The following is a 23,960-nucleotide window of genomic DNA, read 5'->3' on the forward strand; positions in this document are numbered from 1 at the left end:
AGAAGAGGGGCAAGCTTATGGCTGCCAGTCTTATTACTACTTATTACTACAAAAAAGTAATATATGATTGCTCTCTATAAATATATCAGAGGGATAAATATCGGAGAGGGAGAGGAATTATTTAAGCTCAGTACCAATGTGGACACAAGAACAAATGGATATAAACTGGCCACCAGGAAATTTAGACTAGAAATTAGACGAAGGTTTCTAACCATCAGAGGAGTGAAGTTTTGGAATAGCCTTCCAAAGGAAGCAGTGGGGGCAAAAGATCTATCTGGCTTTAAGATTAAACTCGATAAGTTTATGGAGGAGATGGTATGATGGGATAACATGGTTTTGGTAATTAAATATTCATGGTAAATAGGCCCAATGGCCTGTGATGGGATATCAGATGGGGTGGGATCTCAGTTACCCAGGAAATAATTTTCTGTAGTATCTGGCTGATGAATCTTGCCCATATGCTCAGGGTTTAGCTGATCGCCATATTTGGGGTTGGGAAGGAATTTTCCTCCAGGCAGATTGGAAGAGGCCCTGGAGGTTTTTTGCCTTCCCCTGTAGCATGGGGCACAGGTCACTTGCTGGAGGATTCTCTGCTCCTTGAAGTCTTTAAACTATGATTTGAGGACTTCAATAGCACAGATATAGGTGTGAGGTTTTTTGCAGGAGTGGTGGGTGAAATTCTGTGGCCTGCGTTGTGCAGGAGGTCAGACTAGATGATCATAATGGTCCCTTCTGACCTCAATATCTATGAATCTATGAGTCACATGATCTTTTATCTTTTTAAATCCAGCTGTTTTCTGTGTCTTATAATTAAAGGCTAAAGTCTCATCAGGTAGCAGTTTTGAAAATAAAGCTGTTTCATCACAATTATAAAGTTGTTGTTTGTGGTACTCTTCATTTTGTAAAACTGATTTTAACTCGGTGGTAAACACGTTTGCGGCTGATTGGTTTTCTCCAGAAATCGATACCTGTGCTATGCCATGATGTTTTTTAAAACTACTTATACCCCCTTGCTGGCTTGGAATGATTCATCCCCCATTAAATTTCCAAATTTTGTCACTTGGGCTTGAAGAATTGGCCCACTTAGTGGCATTCCTTTCAGCCTTTCCTGAGCAAACCACGTGCGCATGGCTTTATCTAGTGTGGGTTTTGCTGAATAGCGCACGCGTTTTCGCTTAAGCCCTGCGGCAGAATCGATATTTTGTACAAAGCCATTCAGTTTAGATTAGTTTTTTTTAGCCATCCTCGGAGAGTAGATTTGGTAATCCCAATATCTTTTGAAACTTTGGCCTGGGTTTCTCCGCTATTTACTCGATTTATTTCAGCTAGCTTTTCTTCTACGGTGTAGGAACGCTGACGCTTGCCCTCTGCGATTATATTAGGCCTATGGTTAAAATTTTCTAATGTAATTACTATATAACTACTATAGATTATATATCTCTCTAGAGTGACAATGACTAAGCGTGCGTGATACGTCTTTACCAATATCGGTAAAGACGTACAACACGTTTCCGCTCCGCACTTTGTCGATTTCTACGTCAGTGAGTTAGTGAACAAATCTGTAGAGCTACATAGCAAGTTCCTGCACCGCGTGTTAACGACTCTCGCGTGTTAAATAGATAGCACTGGCAGGCATGGTGCTACCACCCGTTAAGCGAATTCGCGCGTAAACGGGTCTGTACTGTATCATAGTACCACCATATAAAGACATGGTGTGCCCACACCATGAATACTGAGTCCAGTTCTGGTCGCATCTCAGAAGGGATATAGTGGAACTGGAAAAGGTTAAGAGAAAGGCAACAAAGACGATCAAGGGTATGGAATGGCTTCCATATGAGGAGAGACTAAAAAGATTAGGGCTGTTCAGATTAGAAAAAGAGATGACTAAGGGCGGGGGAGAAGGGGGATCTGATAGAGGTCTGCAAAATCACGAATAGTGTGGCGAAAGTAAATAGATAAATGTTACTGACCCTTTCAGATAGTACAAAAACCAGGGGTGACTTAATGAAATTAACAGGCAGCAGGCTTAATACAAACAAGTGAATGTACTTTTTCCATATACCTAACACCTGCAGAACTCATTGCCACCATATGTTGTGATGGCCACAAGTATAACTGGCAGGGACACAACCCATACCTCTGATCATCAGAAGCTGGGAGTGAAAGACAAGGGAGGAACACTCCATAACTGCCCTGTTCTGTACATTCCCCCTGAAGCTCTGGTACAGGCCACTGTCAAAGACAGGATACTGGGCAAATTGGACCATGGTTTGACCCAGTATGACAGCCTTTATGTTCTTATGAAAGTGGGAAGAGGCCCATGTGCAGCCTGAGCAGGGTTTAATCAGTGGGGAGGGGAAGCAGATGGTAGCCTTTCCTTTGTTCTCCCCCTCCATTCTCAAGAGAGAAATTAGAAGAGTTGATGGTTTTGTTCTTTAATCTTGTTCCTACCCCTGAGAAGAGCTGGCTCTGATCTGACTGAGCTTGATGAGTGCCGCAAGAATAGTTACAGTGGTAGGGTGTCTCTGAGTCCCCACAAGCATTTTTCAGGGAGGCTGAATGTACTGCACTCTAAAGCAACTTTCCACAGCAGCAGGAGCTGCTTTTTCTCTTGACTCCCCCGGCTGCTCTGTGAGGGGAGGTATAATCAGGGAGCTGATTCTAAGCATTCCTGGTGTTTCTTGGCTTTCTGTTCCCTGATGGAGGATGTGTTTTCCTAATGGATAAGATCTGATGTTACAACTGTTCCTGCCTAGAAGACACACTTTAAGGTTGAGCAATAGTTCGTGCTGGGGACGCCTCCAGACACTCGAGGGGGCTTCTCCCAGCTACTTAAGATTCTTTCCTGGTACCGCTGTCTCTCTTCAGGGCAAGGATCAAGCCTTCTGAGGCAAAGCCAGGACTGAGTCTTCTTGCTCCCTCCTTATACTGGAAGGAAGTTTTTGTCCAAGGCCTAGTAGAGGCAGGTCTTGCTCAGCTGAGTCGAAATTTGGCCCTAATCTTGTTCCCTTGTAGGGGACAGCCACACTAAACGCCTGCTAAGAGTGGTTCACCATATCAGATGAGATTGAGGGATCATGTCAGTGTGTCATTTGTGCTGCCTGATCAGCTGCAGACATCCTATGTAACAAGGTTCCTGTTAGGCCTCCAATGTCTGCTTTTTCACTCGTGATGCAGCAGCTTGCTAGGAATAATTTTCTCCACCTACTGGAGAACAGAATAACTGAAGACACTTATATGTGAGAGAATGACATAATCTACAGCTTTAATGTTCTGTTTCCATTTATTGACTGGGAGGAACTATAAAACTCAAGAGTCTAGTCTGATACAGAAGACTGGAGAAAGAAAAGAAAATTTAACAGAGTTAACAGGAAGAATAAAGTTTGGTACTTCCTATACCAATTTCTATTAAAAACAAAGACTGCGGAGACCAAAAATGTTCTTCCCAGATATTTTTGAAACAAACTTGATTACATTTCTCATTTAGCACAATCTGTTTAAATAACTCACTTGAAACTGGATTATTCTCTCCTGGGAAAGGCACAAGTACATTCTTTCAGTATCTTTAAGGTAGAATGCACATTTATGGAGCTGCGATACTGGATCATCTGCATCCAGTAACGCTGTCTGTTTATCCACTTTTCGAATGATCTGTTGGTAAAAAATACACAAAGAAATACAGTTAGAACCATGCAATCTATGTTTTATTTACATCAGAGATTATACATTTACGTCTGGCAATTTTACATCAATGGTACGGTAACAAGAGACATTTTAACACATACATTTGCAAGTTTAATTTTAAACATTTGATCAAAAACTCCCTGCAATTTCTAAAACAAGGACAGATATGAAGGCTTCTCTGCTTTTCAGAGTCCTAAGTGAGTTTGTGCTGCATGCATATATTTTAACTTTTTTGCTAGAAGAGAGGGAAAAAAGCATCACAAACCAGCAAAATCTAATTTCTTTTGTTTGGTCTCCTGATGCAGAAGAGCAGCTGGTCAAATATCAATACACAATTTTACAGAAGCAAATGCCTCCAGGATTGACAATTGATATAGCCAACTGCAGCATAAAAGGCCACTTATTGAATTTAAACCTTTCAAAATAGGGATTTATGGTAAAAGTATTAACACATCACTATCTATAGTTTTGCAAATGCAACACTATAATAGTGTATCTCTTGACAGCTGGTCATGATAAATATTAGTTAAGACATGACTGTACAGTACACCTGTAAAGGATGGCTGTTTCCTATATTTGACAATCCAGCATAAAAATACCTACTGTTGTAATTCTAAAAAGTTATAGTATTTGATTTTAAAATATAATTATTCCCTTACAGACGACGGAATCTGAAGCTTGGAATTTTAACTCAACTTCTAGAAAAAAAGTTTAGTACTTCATTTTATGCATCAGCAGCAGAAGCAGCAGCCATAGTGCTTGAAGATTTCTAAGCCGCTAATCAGAAAGCCATGTCCGCTGGGATTTCTAACGATGATAAATGGAATTATTAGCAACATTATTTTCAAGGTTTACATTTTTCTTCAGAAATTTTATGAAAAAAATTTAGTTTCTCGCCTAAAACCCTATAGCCAATATAACAAAATTAAAGGTGGCCTGCAAACATACTTTATAAAAAGAATTGTAAGGGTGTGTGCTGAATGTTCCCAACTGCAAGGGTAAAAAGTAAAATGTCAGGGTAAATGCAAATTTACTTCCCCTTCCCCATTAGAGGTCTCTGGAATTGCAGATGATGGCGCCTTTCCAACTGGTGGCTGGCCCAGCAATCACGCTAATCATGATGTCATATCGCAATATGGAACCTATTACGGTCAAAGGGAATCTTTCCCTGATTTTCATGTATACTGAATCAAACTAGAAACTGGGTAAATGATGGAATTTTCTATTGCTATAACAGCTTAACAAAGTGAGGTTTTATTATTTTATACCATTTCAGTAGATAAAACAAACAAAAGTTTTGCCCTCAGCAGACCATTTCCATTCTCCAACTGAATTTTGTTGTAGAGACAAATTCTCAACATATTCATGCTGGGATATCTTATAGAGCTGGAACTAAATCTGTCAGAGTTTTATTCTGTCACCATCATCATATTTGAGTAGATTACACATAAAAAAGACTGATAATAGTGAAGTCCCTAATGGGCTAATGATCAATGGTTTTAGGAAACTTAAATAAAGGGAAGGTTTATAATCAGTTATGTACTAATGCCTCCCAGGCTGGCTATTTGTGGGCATTCAGTGCACCTATATCTATAATTAGCTTGTTAAAAAAGCCCTAAACAGCCCTTTCTCAATCATTGAGGCAGAATTGATTACTATCATTTAAGCTTACAGAACCAAAACATAATTTTTCTTTTGTTCATAGGCACAAAGTAATGGTGATGTGCAATTTTTTAATATATGTATTCTTATTGTTATATATGGTTAAATAAGTTCAGTGCCAGTAATCATCTAAAATTACTTTGCATAGTATACTGATATAAGGTGGATAGAAAGCTGGCTAGATTGTCGGGCTCAATGGGTAGTGATCAACGGCTCCATGTCTAGTTGGCAGCCGGTATCAAGTGGAGTGCCCCAAGGGTCGGTCCTGGGGCCGGTTTTGTTCCATATCTTCATTAATGATCTGGAGGATGGTGTGGACTGCACCCTCAGCAAGTTTGCAGATGACACTAAACTGGGAGGAGAGGTAGATACGCTGGAGGGTAGGGATAGGATACAGAGGGACCTAGACAAATTGGAGGATTGGGCCAAAAGAAATCTGATGAGGTTCAACAAGGACAAGTGCAGAGTCCTGCACTTAGGACGGAAGAATCCCATGCACCGCTACAGACTAGGGACCGAAAGGCTTGGCAGCAGTTCTGCAGAAAAGGACCTAGGGGTTACAGTGGACGAGAAGTTGGATCTGAGTCACCAGTGTGCCCTTGTTGCCAAGAAGGCCAATGGCATTTTGGGATGTATAAGTGGGGGCATTGCCAGCAGATCGAGGGACGTGATCGTTCCCCTCTATTCAACACTGGTGAGGCCTCATCTGGAGTACTGTGTCCAGTTTTGGGGCCCACACTACAAGAAGGATGTGGAAAAATTGGAAAGAGTCCAGCGAAGGGCAACAAAAATGATTAGGGGACTGGAACACATGACTTATGAGGAGAGGCTGAGGGAACTGGGGATGTTTAGTCTTCAGAAGAGAAGAATGAGGGGGGATTTGATAGCTGCTTTCAACTACCTGAAAGGGGGTTCCAAAGAGGATGGATCTAGACTGTTCTCAGTGGTAGCAGATGACAGAACAAGGAGTAATGGTCTCAAGTTGCAGTGGGGAAGATTTAGGTTGGATATTAGGAAATACTTTTTCACTAGGAGGGTGGTGAAATACTGGAATGCATTACCTAGGGAGGTGGTGGAATCTCCTTCCTTAGAAGTTTTTAAGGTCAGGCTTGACAAAGCCCTGGCTGGGATGATTTAATTGGGGATCGGTCCTGCTTTGAGCAGGAGGTTGGACTAGATGACCTCCTGAGGTCCCTTCCAACCCTGATATTCTATGATTATATGATATTCTACTTGCCTGTAACAGGGCACATAAATATACAGAGTGATTTTAGATCTGAATCTAGTAAAGCACATAAACCACTCAGCTTTAAGCACAAGAGAAGTGCCATTGGCTTGAATGAGACTACTCACATGCTTAAAGTTAATCACAAGCTCACTTGCTTTAATTCCCTGGCACCTTTGTTGTCATTGCTAAGCTAGATCTATCTTTTTGAAAAGCTCACAGGGTAACCTACATTTAGCATTTTGATTGATCTGTCTATCATGCCTTCTGTTTAGTTTATGCTTTTACACCTTATCCTTAACTAAGAGAATAATTCTACAGCAAAACAGAAATAAAGATAAAATATCATTTTAAAATGAACATTTTTAAAATAAAACAATAGCAAAAAAGAGCTTTTAAAAGTCAAAGCCAATTTGGCAGTTCTTCTAAAAATAAATATGTGCTAATCAGCACATGAACTTGCATCTAGGTACTCTAATTAGTATATTACAAATTAGCTATAGCATTGGAGAAGTTAAACTGTACCAGTCTTGGGAGTGCCATGCCAGTAACTGAACACACAAGTTTGACAGTCTGTCCATAATGAATGTAGCCATCTCGCACTGTGAATTCCTCTCCCTCAGATTCATCATCATCCACTGCATAAAGCAGACAAAGTTCTATGTTAAATGGTTTAACTAATTTCTCTCTTGATGTCAAGGGCATAAAATGTTACTATATTACACACAAATATATACACACACACAAAGACTGAATCTTTACTTTGAAAATTGATTAAAAGGGAATAAAACTGGAGGTTTGTATTCTGGGGGGTGTTTTTTGTTTGTTTGCTATTTTTACTTACAGAGATGAATGTAAAATGCTCCCCACTGTTGTGAACTGGCATGGAAATTACCTCCTTCTACGTGCAAGTATCTGGTGCTAACTGTTTGGGATCGAAGTCTATTAAATAGTGCCACTTTTGTTCCTGACGCAATACATACTGCAAGAAAAAATAAAGACTTACTTAATATTGTAAAAATGTTTTTAATAATGCAACACTAATAAAAACAACAAACAGATGCATAGTAGACTGGTTCAGACAGTAATTCCCTCACCAATCTGTAATTACGTTTTGTAAATTGAACACATTTGTGACACCCTGGAAAACAGTCACAATTATAAAAGTCAATTGTTTATCTATAATTGCTGTTCTTTGAGGATACTATAAATTCTTGGTAGTTTGCCACTCTTGGACCAGTGCATCTGTCACTGTGGGAAGCCCCTTAGCTCATAGTTCTAAACCACTGGACTCAGAGGTTGCATTGCCCCACCCTACTGAAATACTTAGGCTATTCTGAGTGCCCAGCTCCTTTCAAGCATAAGGAAAATGATGATGACCAGTTAAAAAAAGGAAGAAAAAGAAAACTGTACAAAATTACAGAAACTTCAACTCTCTGATTTGCTCAGATCTCTCTCTCTTGAAAGTACAAAAGGTTCAGCGAGTCTGGCAGAGTATAATCCCTCACAAACCTGCTTACTGAATGCTTCAGATTTCTTTGCGGACAGAGTCCACCTAAGTGCAATCTTTCTTCTACACCAGGAGTGGGCAAACTTTTTGGCCCGAGGGCCATATCAGGGAATAGAAATTGTATGGCAGGCCATGAATGCTCACAAAATTGGGGTTGGGGTGCTCTGAGGTGGGGCCGAGGGGTTCGGAGGGCGGGAGGGAGATCAGGGCTGCGGCAGTGGTTCAGGAAGGGTGCAGTTTCTGGCTGGGGGTGCAGGCTCTGGGGTGGGGCTGGGGATGAGAGGTTTGGGGTGAAAGAGGCTGTTTCGGGCTGGGATCAAGGGGTTTGGAGAGTGGGAGGGGGATCAGGGCTGGGGCAGGGGGTTGGGGCCTGGGGAGAGGCTCAGGGTGTGCAGGCTCCGACTGGCACTTACCTCAAGCAGCTCCTGGAAGCAGTGGCATTGGAGTGCACTGGAACTGGAGCTGGGCCATGCCGCAGCTTCCAGGAGCTGCGTGGTGAGGCCCCGACCCTCCACCCCAGCAGGAGCAGGGCCGAGCCATGTGGTGCGGCCCCCAACCCAGCACCCCAGCCAGAGTGGGCCTGAGCCACATGGTGCAGTTCGTGGACTGGCTTAAAACAGCTCGGCCCACAGGCCATAGTTTGCCCACCCCTGTTCTACGTGGTATTTGCCTTCAAAGAAAGCTCAATACAAGCCATCAGAATTGCAAGACTGGCTATAAGAACATAAGTCAACAATGCATAATGTTGGCCCACTGGTGAGACTCACACAGCAACAAGACTATTTCTAGTTGCACTTGCGGCTCCGGACCATGGGTCCCAACTCAACAGTGTAATGGGCAGCAGAACAACACAGCTGATCTAGATGAATGTTTTGTTAGAGTGAGTGCAGGTTGAACTATAGGACCTTGACCCAAGACTGATGTTAACCCTGGCTCTTGGGGCTGTAGTCTTTGGGTATGTCTACACTGCAATTAGACACCTGCAGTTGTCCCGTGCCTGCTGGCTTGGGCTTGGGCTCTAGGGATGTTTAATTGCAGGGTAGACCCACCTTGCAGGGTCCTAGAGCCTGGGCTCCCACCCAAGCCCAAACATCTGCCCCACAATTAAACAGCCCCTTAGCCCAACCCCCACAAGCCCAAGGCAAATGGCATGGGCCAGCTGCAGGTTTTTAATTGCAAGGTAGACATACCCGTTAAGGCTTCCTAGCCCAGTTTCACAACAGAACTGTTGGAAAGGATCAGGAGGGCTTTAAGGTAAACATTCTGGTACCTCACGGCTTATGATGGTCTCTGGAGGCATAAATCACAGCCCTTCCAAGGCACAAAACAGTAGCGGTGACTCCCCATTAGTGGAGCAATCAAATTGCATTTCAGAGCATGTTTGAGCAAAAAAGGGAAGGGAAAAAAGAAAAACACAGTGCAACCTCATGTGTTGACTTATGTGCTGAAAAATGGTTATCGTCGTGACTTCCAGTCATTTTGGTTGTTGTAGACCCATTTGTGTTGTTGGGAGCAGTGGGCACCTTCCATCTGCGTGCTCCTTTCCACAACGCTCTGACAGAGTTTCTATGATTTCTCCCTTTCCCCTTACTTCTCTTCATTTCTTTTCCTTCCTTTCCCTTTTCTGTATATTTTGTTCTTTTCTCCTCCCCTCTCTCATTCCTTTTTTTTGTTCTTCTGTATGTTTTTTGCACTTTTCCTCTCATCCAGCACCCTCTTTTGTTTTCCTTTCTGGCAGCACAATTAACCTTCTTCATATTCCCCCACTTATCAGAAAAGTGAATGCTTTTAGTATTGAAGGATGTCCACCGGTGCATCTAAGGCTAAGATGAGTTCCACATGAGCAGAGAAGAGACACTTAGGCTGGCAGACAACTGCCTTCATCTGCAGATCTCTACTTATGAACTGCTCCTCCAACTACATTCGGCCACAAAGACAGGCAAGAGGGAAGGTAGGGAGTTTTCAAGAAGTCATCTGCTACTTTAACTGCACATTTGCAAGTTGGTTTGGGGGACTGGGGTCTTTCAGCTTTCCCCACTTACACCGATTTCCTCTCCTGAGCCTTGCACCCCAATGAACTAGTCTGGAAATCCCAATGCAGGATTCTGAGATTGGAGAAGATTAGACGACAATATTTGAATACGAGAGAATCTGACGGATCAAGAAAAAGGGAATACACAGTGTCTGATATGCATCAATTGTGGACAAGGAAAACTCTGAGAGGAAAAAAGCAAGGGAGATTAAAGCTTGGAGTGCTTCAGTTATGCATCAGTACCCAAGAATTCTAGAGCTACAAAACAAAAAACAGGCATTCCAGAATGAGCAAGAAAATTGGGTTTAAAGTCTAGAGAATCAACAACATGAAGAGTCCCAAACGCCAATAAAAGTCAATACCTTGAAGATAATCACACAAAATACATTTATAAATAAAATTGACATCAATGAGAGGAAAGATAGTGAGAGACTGAGAGCGATGCAGAGAAGTGCAGAGTTGATTGGGGTGATATGGAGCTAATCACTAATGTTCCTAAAGCAACGTCTTTGCTGTTGACTACTGGAGGTAGCTTAAGTACCTCAGCAGGAAGGGTCCTGACCTGCTCGAATCAACAGCTTAGAACTTTGAGATAAGGAAGTTCTTGACAAGCCTGTGTATAGGTATTCAGATCCATGATTGGAAATCTGCTGAAGGACTTTTTTTAAGACTATTAATCTATATTGCGAATGCTAGCCATATTCAATTCATTTACAATTCATTTACAGCACAGCCAGGTAAATAAAGGGGAATATTGTAAAATACATCAGTGTACAGAGGTCTTAAATACATTACAGTAAATCTGGAAAATTCCACTGTATTTATTTTTAGTTCCAATCAAGCCTCAAACATACAAGAAGAAAGTCATGTGAGGTCAAACATATCACCACATAAAGTAAAGACCTGCACGCTAAATACTTACAGTCTGCATTTTTCAGTGACTGCTTCTTTTTAGAAGGTTTGGAGATGACTTTGATCCGTTTACTGAGGAACACACCGATGTCGTCACTATTGCCATAGAACATTTTTACTGATAACATGAAGTGCTTTCTCTTGTCTGAGTCAGAGATGTATAATGTTTTGGCTGTGCAATAGTTCTGTAGATTAGAATAAACTACTGTTTCTTTTTCAGATAAACTTTTAGTTCAAGATAGCAGAAACACTTACCACACTAAATAATCAGAAAATATGACATGGGCGGAATTCATCTTTAAAAACGCCTACCCAAATGTTTTTCTTTACCACATTCCCTGAAATCACAAAATCCTGCTCCAATTGTTTAAAGCATACATCATGAAGAGCACTGTAAAATAGACATTTACAGCATCAGTGAAGGAACTACATTGCAAATACAAGGTAACTGAAATAGTGCTTGCAACACCTACAAACAACATAAACCTATGCACAGTCAGTTTTATTCTAGCTATCTTAGTTCATTGATGGCACAAGAAAACATCCCATAGTAATCTGTATTATTGTAAAACATCTCTCTTCATTTAGCAAAATACTATATCAATTCTTTTAAAAGTATTTTTATTCCCTCCTTTTAAATATTTGTTATACCTGCTTAGAAACTTAATAATTTCATTCTCTTTACCAATTGACAAACCTTCCCCACCCTAATGTCTTATGGGCCACAATAACTAGTTAGTGATCAGAAAATAAACACAACATGAAAGCATTTGCTGAAAGAGACAGTAGTGGTTAGAATGTCCCATGCTGTAATCTGCAGGAGTAATTATCATACGGGCTCTACCTTTCCTTCCAAATTCAGCTGTTGCATTTCTTGGTCGCTGTTTCCTATTCCAATGAAAGCACATGGTTGTGACTCTTGTTCAGAGCAACCATCCCGTTCCATTTGTTCTTTTTTTTTCTTCCATCCACTGCCCATAAGGTACACACATGGTGGGGGGCAAAAAAACCTGAAGATGAACAATTTACAGATTACATACAGCTTTTATAAAAATCTTTGCATACAAGCGACAAAATTGAGTCTTGTCCCGGCAATACAAAACATTCCTAGCCAAATTAGCATTTGATATTTGAACAAAAGCCCTCCATCACAGCATAAAGGGGGAGACAGATTAAAGATATGGCATCTTGCAACTGTACAGAGCAAAATCAGGAGCTTTATACTCTTGGAAGGGAGATATTCAGAGCTTTTAAATAGAGCCCTGGTAAGTATTGGGTCTTAAAATGACACTGAGTGGGTATTTGTAGGTTACACACACACACACACACACACACACATATACACACACACACAATTGCAACCCCTCAATTACGGTCGGGCTGAGAGTTTCACTTTAAGCCAGGATGCAAATTCTGTTTTGCATAAAAAGTATATTGTATCTTCCTCCAAATTTACAGCATATAATCTATGACTAAACTGAATTTTGAGGATTTTCTCAAATGAATCTATTAATTAGTTTATGAATTAAAATTAAACAAACGTGATTCCTTTATGCAATTTATTCTGGCAACTCTCATCTTTGCGTGTGTAGCTTCCTGGGAATGGCGAACCGCGGCCACCAGGAGCTGCGGTGGGGCCGTGTCTGCAGACAGTGAAAGTCAGCAAAATGTCTCGCAGACCGCACTCAGATTACCCTGATGGGCTGCATTTTGGCCGCAGGTTGCCCACTACTACTCTAAGGACCGTAAAGTTGGTGTAGAGATATTAAGAGCTTTGATTGACAGATAAAATAATAAAAACATAAGCCTTTCAGAAAAACCACTCTAAAATATTCACTTAGTATTTATTGTTATATTTACATCCTTTCATCAATGACAAATGAAGACAAGACTTGTTTTCTGACAATGTGGATAAAACTCTGATTTTCTTTAAAAATATTTTTAAATCAGATTTTTTAAAATCTAAATTAAATACTTTCTTTTTTAAAATAAACCTGTGTAAAATTAAATTTGAAATTATGACAAAACTATGGTAAGGACAAAACTTACTATATTCTATTAAAATAATTTAAATAAATACAAATAATATGCTGCCCCAGTGAGCCCTCAAATTGTAATGACGTAAAAGAGTATTGATTTCTAAATTATCTACAGAAAAAGGGGGAAAGCATCTTTAACTTTTGAGGTCAATTCAAGCTTTGAAAATATGTTACAATGTCATGTACTGTATTACGTATCTATATTATTTTCAGTCTTTACAACTGAGCAAATGCAGGTGTTTACATATTGCCAAATGCAAGTACTTTCAGTTTATGTTGTACAGAAAAGCTTTTGCCAAAGGACACTAGGAGGCGATAAAGACCACCAGAAAACAAGTTAAAACCCATTTTAAGAACAAACTGGCTGCAACACTTCAACTTTCTTTTAAACTAAAACTTACAATAAGGGCATCAAAAATACTGAATTATACTGCAAAACAAAATCATATACAGACTCTTGGCTTACTAAGTTTTAAAAAACTGATTTCAAACTGCCAAATCAAAGAGAGAGAGAGACAAGGTGGGTGAAGTAATATCTTTTACTGGACCAACTTTTGTTGGTGAAAGAGAGAAGTTTTTGAGCTTTACAGAGCTATTCTCAGGTGCGAACTCTGTGAAGCTCAAAAGCGTGTCACAAAAAGAAGTTGGTCCAACAAACGGCAATACCTATTACCTGACCCACCTTGTCTCTCTCATTTCGTGGGACCAACAAGGCTACAACACTGCAAACAAGTAAAAGAGAAACAGTCACAATTATTAGACCTGCTTGATTGGTTCCCTTATTGGTCTAGCCTTAAGGGTTAATCTCTCTTACTCTACCTCCAGATGGAGGCAAGTATTGGTTTTTCAATTTCTAACTTTATACAGAGAATCCTAGTATCTCCTGTAAAGAAGAGTTCAATTATATTGTGTAAAATACAGTATAACTTCAGAGTTATGAACACCTCGGGAATAGAGGTTGTTCGTAACTCTGAACAAAACGTTATGGTTGTTCTTGCAAAAGTTTACAACTGAACATTGACTTAACACAGCTTTGAAACTTTACTATGTAGAAGAAAAACGCTGCTTTCCCTCTATTTTTTTAGTAGTTTATGTTTAACACAGCACTGTACTGTATTTGGGGTTGTTGGATTTTTAGGTCTCTGCTGCTGCCTGATCGCATACTTCCAGTTCCAAATGAGGTGTGTGGTTGACTGGTCCGTTTGTAACTCTGGTGTTCGTAACTTTGAGGTTCTATTGTATGTACAGTAACGTGTGCATGTACAGCACTGATGCAGTTATTTCTCATTTAACATGGGACAAAAGAAGCCCCCATCTTTGATTAGTTTAAAATAACTTGGAGAAAAAGGATTTGGAAGAAATGGGTTAAGATAATAAATGAGAATATCTAAGTTTTGGTCATGGGCTGATTTTCAACTACATATGAAGAGAGGAAAGAGAAAAAAAATTCCTTCAACTATTTTTAGTTTGAAACAATTTCCAGAGTTCAGAATTAGAAACAGAGTGGGACTAGGTGCTATGGAACAAAGAAAACTGCTTTCCCTTTCATCTTCAATTTATAGGGACTTCTAACTTCTAGTCGTCTACATTAACCACAAGACCATAAGCTTCTTCTTGAGTGGGAGGTGGAAGTTCCCAAAGAAGTAATCTGACCAACAAAAAAAAAGAAAATGATTAAAAACCTATTGCCTCTGATTCTCCAAACCTTTGCCAGAACCCTGACTACAAGAGCTACTAGTAAAAAGGCATACAGGAGTCCCCTTATCCATTGGATAGATAAGGTATTCCCTTGTTAATTTTTTTCTGCCATGCCATGAGCAGAAGATTGGTAGCTTCTTTTTCAAGTAAGGGATGGAGAAATTTACCTCCACTGTTCCTCTGTGAAGTAGGTAGGCCACTACTTGCTCCAGAGACCACTTGTGAAGATCTGTCATGGATCAGCTCTTTCTGTTATGTTCTTCTTCCCTGCTAAATATATGGTGATCAGAAGTGTCTTCTGGGTAAAAACTCATTCCCACATCTGCCAAGCTTTGCGACGTAAGATGCAAAATTTGGTCCCTTCCTGCTTCTTGATGTAAAGCACAGTGACCCTATTGAATGTCTGAACCAGGGCCACCTTTTGGCATATCAGGTCTCTGAAGGTACTTCATGTATTCAGAACCACTCATCTGCTGTACGTAAAATGTTCTGTTGTTGCTCCTATAGACAGACTAAATTCCTTGAGTGGGGTGGGGGGCACTTTCTTTGTATGTTCCTCATGTCATGTTGGACGAATCTGTGGTCACTACAATTTGAATGGCTGGAGTTTGAACTAAATCCCTAATTGAAGCTCATCTTTGGGACTGGCATTTAGCCAGAAAAGCCCAGAGGGTGTCCATCATCCAGAAGAGATGTGAGTCCCCCTATAATGCTTGCTTCCACTGTGATCTCAAGATCCACTGAGTTGGTCTCATGAGAAGAAAAGCCAAGGTACTCCTAATTCAGTTGAGGCCACCAAAACTCAAATGCATTCATAGTATGGCCCATGCTATCATCCATCTGATCTGACAAATCCTCTCCATCAGATTGGTCATGTGTTGAATCCTGTTCTGCAGCAGGAAGACCAAGCAGATACATGCCTAGCATAGCTCACATGTACTCCAAATGTCTGCTGGGGAAAAGTAGAGACTTTGAATCCTACTGACTCCAAAACCCTCGTGATGACATGGAAAAGTGAACAGATTGCTCTTTTGACTCCCTCCATAGTGGTGTTCTTGACCAGCCAATTCCCCAAGTAAGGGTACATGTGCACTCCCAGCCCCTCTAGGTATGGCACCACTAAAGCCATGAATTTGGGAAAACATGGTGCTTCAGTGGTGAAACTACCCTAACTAGGCTTACCAGGGAACAATGGGTTTAGGCCAACGCTACTGAGTCCTGGCACTCAGCACTCTTGTTCAACTCTGGCTTCTGCTTCAAGGATTTACCTTTTGAAACACTCTGGCCTAGCCCTGTGCTGGTCTCAAAGTAGTCTTCATAGGTTCCCTTGATGTGGGGTTGGAGAAATACACCACCGTTCGAGGTGACATTTGCATGACAATATTTCCCCTTGTACCTGGTGGTCGACTTGGAGACAGTCAAGGCAGAAGATATGTTTGTCAATTACCCACATTGTTCTGAGCATGAAACCACTCAGCAGTCTTCTTTCCTTCTTAGGGGGCTGAAGAAACTGACAACATCCACTGAAGAATACAATGCAACAAGAAAAAAAAAAACATGAAAAATAATTAGGTGTCAGAGTGCTAAAAATAGGCATCGGAGCCACGTGGCAAGCCTTGAACAAGGCAAAGCACTCAATGACAAAACAATCTTAGCAATAACAACCAGGACCTAACTGGAAGGTAGGCACACGGTAAAGCATACTCAACAATGCATTGCAGAGAAAAACTGAACAATAACTACAAGGTGCAGCTTCTGCAAGGAGTTCTTTCACTAACAGCTGTCAAGAAATTGCTAACTAGAATATTCCAAGCGTACTAAACAAACTCAGACAGTAGTATGTGACCACTGGTAGAAGGGCTGGCTCAAAGTCCCATTAGTGACTGCCTTTTGAGACTGTAAAAACTTCAATAGTTTGGGGATCTGTCGCATGCCAGGAAGCTGAGAACCAGGAGTGAAATGGTGGATGGTATCTTTACAGAAACATAACTAGCACAATTCTAATCTAGAATCAAAGCCCCCAGAAGGAATCCAGACAACTATGCTGAATGTAACATCTGAGAACATAAACAATAACTAATGTACACATGTCATTGCCATATGGTTCACCTGCAAATTTCTTCTGTTAAATTTCTATCACCCTTGCCATTCCAAAGGCTATTATTACTAAAGAGAAATATGCTCTCATCTTAGAAGAGTGAAGGACCTGTCTATTATTATTTCTATTACATTAACATCTAGGAACCCTAATCAAAGATCAGTGTGCTAGGCAATGAAGAGACAAGTAAAGAAGTTGCCAAGAACTTGGGGACTAAGTCTGGAAGTACCTCTTCCTAAGGTTTTTAAACAAAATCACACTACACAACATTTGCACATCGTATGGTTCCTTTCCACCAAGAATGTCATACTATTGATTAAGCCTCATAAAACACCTGCAAGGTAGTTATTACCCTCATTTACAGATAGATAAACTGCACACAGAAAGGTTAAAAGGTTTTTCCAAGGCCTCATAGCAAACCAAAGGCAGAGCTGGAACAGAAATGAGGAGTTTCTATAGCCTTGTGATTACACTATCTCTATGACTGGAAACTGGAATTACAAAAGGAGCCCCAACTTCTGAAAATTTAGAAGCCTGTCAAGTAAAGATAGATTATTCATTACACGTCAAAAGTGAGCCAAGATATTACCTTATCACATTAAAGTCCAGGACCAAAAAACATGGAGAGATCCTTCTATGTAGCTTAAAATACAATGTAACCATATGCACAATCAGTAATGGTTCAATTAATAACCTCTCTCTTTGGAAATGCAAGGAAAAAAATGGATAAAAACTAATGTTCCATGAACATGATTAATCATTAGAATAAAATGTCCTTAAAACCTTTGCTAATTTTGTTTAGCCCAGCAATAAGAAAGGAATAAGGCATGTCTCGCTATGAGTAAAGTAAAATGAATTTGAAAATCAAGGACCTAAATCTGCACTCATTTGCACAAAGTATCTGGAGGCAGAAGTGAATCCAAAGATTTAATTACAACTGGCACTTCTGAGCCTTCTGTTGATACCGGCAATTTAGTTAATAATGAGACATCATTTGTGATGCCAGAAGTTTGGGAGCCTAGTGTAATACTCTAAGGTATCTTCTTAACTGGTTTAAACACCGGTTTGAGAAGGAGAATAAAAATTAGAATGTTTAATATTTAAACAAAATGTATAGTTCTAAATATTCCAATTTTTCTTTTAATAACTTTAAATCAGTATTAAATCAGTTTGGCAATGATGCTATAATCTTATACTGAACTCCCAGCCACTGTCACCGTGGAGCTCTCTCTTCCTGAAACTCTGAACATCTAAAAAGAAATCTATACTCATTTGGTAAGTCTATTACTAGGAAAATAATTCAAAATACCTGGTGTGAATAAAAACTCCAGCTATACTAAATAGTGGATGGACCTACCCCCACAATGTCTACAGAGTGGTGGAGGAACATGCTATGCAAAAATATTTTATGTATCTATTTTAATCAATATCTGATTACAGTTCAGTTTCTGAGCCACTAATGGTGGCCATGACACCCCTGATAAGTGATGTAAAATTTTTTGTACCAGATCATGAGGATCCAGTATCAAACACTACAATACAGTTCTCCCTCAGAAGAGCTTTGGCGTTTTAACATTTGGCATTTTGTATTTATGTAATATTAATGTCGTTCTGATTGCATCTTGTGATTACTAGTTGGCATGAGGACAGCAATTCTCAGGAGTTGGGAAAGCATACTTGTATGCATGCCATAGTGGTTTTACTAACATTAACAATATATACTTATGATAACCAGCAATCCACATCAAGAATGCCTGAAGCTCTACTCTGTATTTTATCCATGGAATTGTTTAGGGAAATATTACCTGTCAAAGGCACATGGGAATATTTAGAAATTGCTAGGAACAAAGACCCACCTTGAAAGTATCACCTCATATTTCTTAAGAGTCATTTTGGAGAAGGAGAGGGATGGGGACTTTACACATTTTCCTAACACAAATGGTGATTAAACTTCAAATAAAATGAGCCCTCCCCCCACTTCCTTTACTGCAATCCAAACAGGAAAAGAGTAAATCTATCCCTAAAAGGGTTGGATGGTGGATGACTCCTGCTCCTGAAGTACTTTGGGCCCAAGAGAAGGAACAGATTTCTGTCTGACAGAGGAAAGCTCTTTAGAAAAGCGTTTTCCTATTGATGGAAGCGTACAAAGCTTTTTCAGGGGTTAAAAGAATTCAGTATGCTGTACTCCTTAACCATGCTATTTTGGAATAGGATGCAATCTGGGAAGTTAACCATGTATTCCTGCTGTTCAGTCATCATGAATCTTGATGGCTGTAAAATCCTCCTTTGTGAAGCAGCAGGTACTGCTTACTGCTACTCTGCCTTGAATTGTAACTCCCTTGCTATGTGCCCAAAAACACTGCAGTCAGCAACAGAGGGCTGCATAGTCGCGTACACATGGTGCACTTGTTCACTTGTGTCCTTTTTTTCCCCCTCATTGAGTTTCCTATTTGATTCTCAAGATGAAATGCAAGGCTCTAAAGAGATCTAAAAAATCCTTAACAATTAAATGGAACTGCTGAACCTGGAAACTGCCTAGAAGAGAAGCTTAGTGAAGACTGCAAGCTGTGAAGGTCTTATCAGGAGAGTGGAAATACACTGATGTACCAGTAACTAGGCACAGAAGTGTGAAGAACAGCCAACAGTGGCCTTTTCATGAACAACAGAGGCCCAACGGTAGGAAATGAATCCATTTGTACTAGTGGTATTACATCTCAGTACTCTGCAGGCAATTTTCTGATGGATTCTGATTTTCAATTGTTTTTGTACATTGAGATGTTTAATATCTCAACCCTCAGGAAATTTTACAAGCAATATGATACAACAGGATGTGGACCAAGGTGGAGAAAGAAAGATTAAGCATCAAAGGTAACAGTACATGCAGCACGTGTGGCTGTTTTGTGGCTATTGCACATAGATAACATCTGTGTCTGAAACCTCATCTGCTCTAGTCCAATATTTTTAGCTCAGCAATTTAACTTTTGAAATTTGTTATGGACACTTACAGTAACAGTCAGTCATTGTGCATTATAAGATAATTAGAAATCTAGACATAAGGAAGCTTTTTCTGATTGATGCTCCAAGTCAGAATTTAAGTGCACCGGCAGAACAGTGCCAAAGAGTCTGCACACAACTTATCCATAAAGCACATTCACTAACAAGCCTTCCCAAAATGCTTCTTCTGCAGCCTCTTGCCTTAAAAACTACCTGAAGCGTACTACAATTGCCTGGAAATGCAGTGATCAGATATGTTGTTGACAGCTGCAGTATAAAAATCTACACAAATAGACTCAGATAGACAGCATCTTACTACTTATATATTGATCTATATTTGGCAAGAAGTTGTTATAACAAGACATACTTTATACTAATTTTAATGATACATCTCGATGTGTCTTATTGCAATTACAGGCCTGATTCAGGACAGCACGTGCTTAAATGCTGTCCTGAATTGAGGCCATGTATATCTTTATTTAAAATTACTGAAAGAAAAAAGACAGGTTTCAGAGTAACAGCCGTGTTAGTCTGTATTCGCAAAAAGAAAAGGAGTACTTGTGGCACCTTAGAGACTAACGAATTTATTTGAGCATGAGCTTTCGTGAGCTACAGCTCACTTCATCAGATGCATACCGTGGAAACTGCAGCAGACTTTATATATACACAGAGAGGTCTCTGTGTATATATAAAGTCTGCTGCAGTTTCCACGGTATGCATCTGATGAAGTGAGCTGTAGCTCACGAAAGCTCATGCTCAAATAAATTCGTTAGTCTCTAAGGTGCCACAAGTACTCCTTTTCTTTTTGAAAGAAAAAAGCTGACCTTCCCACCACTTCTTCCAAACAAAATACTTTAAACAGACACTTTACCACGGAAAAATAGTTTATACTAATAGGAAAGTCTTACTAAGACTTTCTCCCATTTTTCTAGAGCTAAGTTTAACTATAATCTGAATACGTTGATCCCCTTAAAAGTGACCAAAAAAGAGGGTGTGTGTCACTTTTTATTTTGGTAAAGGTTCTCATTCTATTGTTTTTTTGTTTGTTTTTTTTTTTAAATTAAACACTGAGATATTGTCTACCTCAGAATGCTCCACAAGTAACTGGAGTACTAGTTAACTCAGCTGGCATGAACAGACACAGAAGCACCTGCAACAGATACAACGTTGTTATTGGGGTGAGGAAGAGAAGTGAGGCCCAGGCTAAGGATATCCCTCTCCTCACAGAAATCAAACTGTGCAGGGAAGAACCCCTGCAAAGGACATGAGGATCTACAGAACCTCACTGCTCTCCCAACCATGTGAACTAGATAAAAGAAAGAAATCCCAGGGTGAAGTGAACCTGGGGACTGAGACTGCCAGCAGAAACAGACACAAACGTCTATGTACTAAAAGCAGCAGTTTTCCAACATTCACTATACAAACACCTGTCTAGATTTTGGCAATACACTTGATATATTTCATTAATACATTTATTTAGAATCAGATTAAGGTGTTTTTAATTTAAGGCAATTTTGTTAGGTACTATGCTAAAATTAACGACATGCCAGATAATTAGTTTTTTTGACTCGATGGGGGAGAGAGAGAGAGAGAGAGAGAGAGAGAGAGAGAGACTGACTCTTCCTTACCTTTTTTCATTTCCATAGGACTTCTGTGCAACTTTTGCATGGAGGATTAGTACTGTTTGATCACCCCGCTCCTTTAGATAATTCCGCATAGCTTCCCTAAAAATTAAATTTAAAGTGAAAATAAGTTTTGGAAGTTTTTTTTAGTTTTGTAGTTATAATAATTCAAATAGAACTTTAAGAAAAAAATGCAGCTGAGGTGGAAAGAAGCAAAACCGGGGGCACATGCAGCACACTAACAATCCAGAGTTGGGTTTAAACCAGATGTTTTAAAAGATAATTTTGGGGACAAAAAAACCAGTATTCAATTTGCACCTCACAACTGTAAGTTATACTGCAATACTTTTCAGTGGGTTTTCAACATCTACTATCATCTCAAAGTTTTCCACTACAGGGAAACCTTGGGGTGCTGTAGAAGGACAGTGTTTATTTCAATACGTTCATTCACACCAACAGGGATGTTTTGAGGTCTTGTTGTTACTATTTACAATAACTTGCTACCCATATTTGTTCAAAAACATTGAACAAATCCAAGGTCTCCTTTGTTAGTTTTATCTGATGTGCACTGATGTGCCTACATGACATACACGGTCCATGTTGGTTTTCTAACATTCATCCATACAATGACAACAGAAGCCAGACAGAAGCTGTTCGGCTTAAAAACAAAGACAACCATCTCTTCAGTTGAATAGGTAGATGATGACATTTTACTAGTCTTCTGCATATTACACCAACCCTCCATTAAGCACTATAACCAATTCAAGGTCCCCTGGTCCTTACCTTCAAAGCCCTTAACTAGGTAAGTGCAAATACTGAAGCTACCTACTGAAACTGACAGAAGTAGAGATAAAACTCCGTGGAAGGGGTTTCAGGACATTTTTGGTGAAGGGCATCCACCTAAAGGCAGCCACGCAGGAGATCAAACTCAACCAATGTTTGGATAGTTCTTTAATGGCACCAAAACATTTGTTGACCGAGAACTTTACTCAACCAAGGAAACAATATTCTTAGTTGACAAGATCTGTTTCCACTAGAAAGATCCCTCAGATAAAGAGAGCCTATGGAATACAAACTCACCCAGGACAGTGGGGGGACAGAACGTAATCCAACTGGGATGACATTTCAGCTTAAATTCTTGTACTTGGCACATAGATACCATGGTAACTGGTGCACCAGAAATATGTATATAAGTGGATGATGCATCGATACAGAAATATGGGCCAAATCACAATTTTAAATGTGGATTACCTTGATCTCGCGAAATTTGGCTAATAACTAGTAACATCGATACTATGCTGCATACAGCCATAAAGTATAGACAATAAAAAACTGTTTCTCTCAAGTATATTTACATATACTATCTGAGACTATTTACATAGGTATTCAGATGTTCAGTACTTTGTAACTACGAAACCAAAGATTAATATCTTCTCAATGAATTATATTTACATATTTCAGTACTGACACAAAATTCTCCATTTTAGCTTCATTTAACTTAATCATAAACATATGTTCAAATTGCAGAGTGAATTATGCAATATCCATGAATATCTACAATACTCATGTTAAACAATTGTTCAAAGAAACTGAAACAAATATAGTAAAGAATGCCCATGTGCTGTCAATTCTAGTGTATATTAAGCATTGTGTTGGGAGCAAATTATCTCTATCCCTTTCTTCTGCTCTAAAAGCTGTATTCATAAAATCACTGTTGCCACATAGACCTAACCCCCTAAGAATGGAAAGACTATCCTCCTTTCTCTACCGCTTATCAAGAAAATGTTCAATAAGAACAAGAATACCTACCTCTTACATAGCTATTTTCATCAGTAGATCTCAAAGCACTTTAAGGAGGTAAGCACCATTACTCATCATTACTAAATATGTAATTTTATATATGACTGCAAAAGCAAATAGCACAATAGAACAGAAGTTGCTTAGAGATCTTTTTATTCCTTCAAGGAATTTAAGCAATGAAGAGAAAAAGAATGTTTCAGAATTGCTGAAGAACATGTATCAGAAAAAAAAGTTATTTTCCAACTGGAGATGGCAAGCAGGTGCAACATATTCTATTAGTCATATAGGACTTTTGATAAATAGAAAATAATTTAGTTAAAAGAGCATTTGAATTTTAACATAATGGTATATTCTTCAGACTATCTAAATGTATCATACTCTTACTTATATTTTCTATTATGTATTAAGTATAGGATTGCTAATTCAAAGAGAAAAGAGATACAAGAAAGGACTCCAATTCACCAGTTTCCACCTTCTTTGCCCTCTTGTACTCACAAGAAATCTATCTTCTGGGACACGTCTACCCAGATCCTAAAAGATGTTCTCTACTCAATTCTTTAAGCACAGATTCTCAACGAAGAGGTCAAGACCACAAGAGGCATTGGGAGGTCTTAGTAGAGGATAGGGGAGGGCACTTCTTTGTTCAGATTTTATAGGATGGAAGTTCCTCAACATTTTACTACA

The 23,960-nt window shown here is 39.5% G+C and overlaps 1 protein-coding gene across 6 annotated transcripts in view; it reads right to left on the reverse strand.

The window, feature by feature from the left end:
• The window catches only part of RBPJ (recombination signal binding protein for immunoglobulin kappa J region), a 93,627-nt gene that overhangs the window by 11,763 nt on the left and 57,904 nt on the right, over window positions 1-23,960 (reverse strand). For 3 of the 6 annotated variants that reach the window (XM_077815781.1, XM_077815783.1, XM_077815780.1), the window contains 6 exons: window positions 21,483-21,578; window positions 11,870-12,035; window positions 11,036-11,210; window positions 7,416-7,553; window positions 7,097-7,209; window positions 3,511-3,651 (listed from right to left, as the gene is read on the reverse strand). In XM_077815781.1, the coding sequence (XP_077671907.1) occupies window positions 3,511-3,651; window positions 7,097-7,209; window positions 7,416-7,553; window positions 11,036-11,210; window positions 11,870-12,035; window positions 21,483-21,578 (829 nt within the window). Of the gene's footprint in view, window positions 1-3,510; window positions 3,652-7,096; window positions 7,210-7,415; window positions 7,554-11,035; window positions 11,211-11,869; window positions 12,036-14,929; window positions 15,017-16,158; window positions 16,286-21,482; window positions 21,579-23,960 lie in introns of those variants that run through there. The other 3 variants (XM_077815784.1, XM_077815782.1, XM_077815785.1) reach the window with 3 other exon arrangements.

The sequence above is a fragment of the Eretmochelys imbricata genome, chromosome 4 (assembly GCF_965152235.1).
Source record: "Eretmochelys imbricata isolate rEreImb1 chromosome 4, rEreImb1.hap1, whole genome shotgun sequence".
NCBI lineage: Eukaryota > Metazoa > Chordata > Testudines > Cheloniidae > Eretmochelys > Eretmochelys imbricata.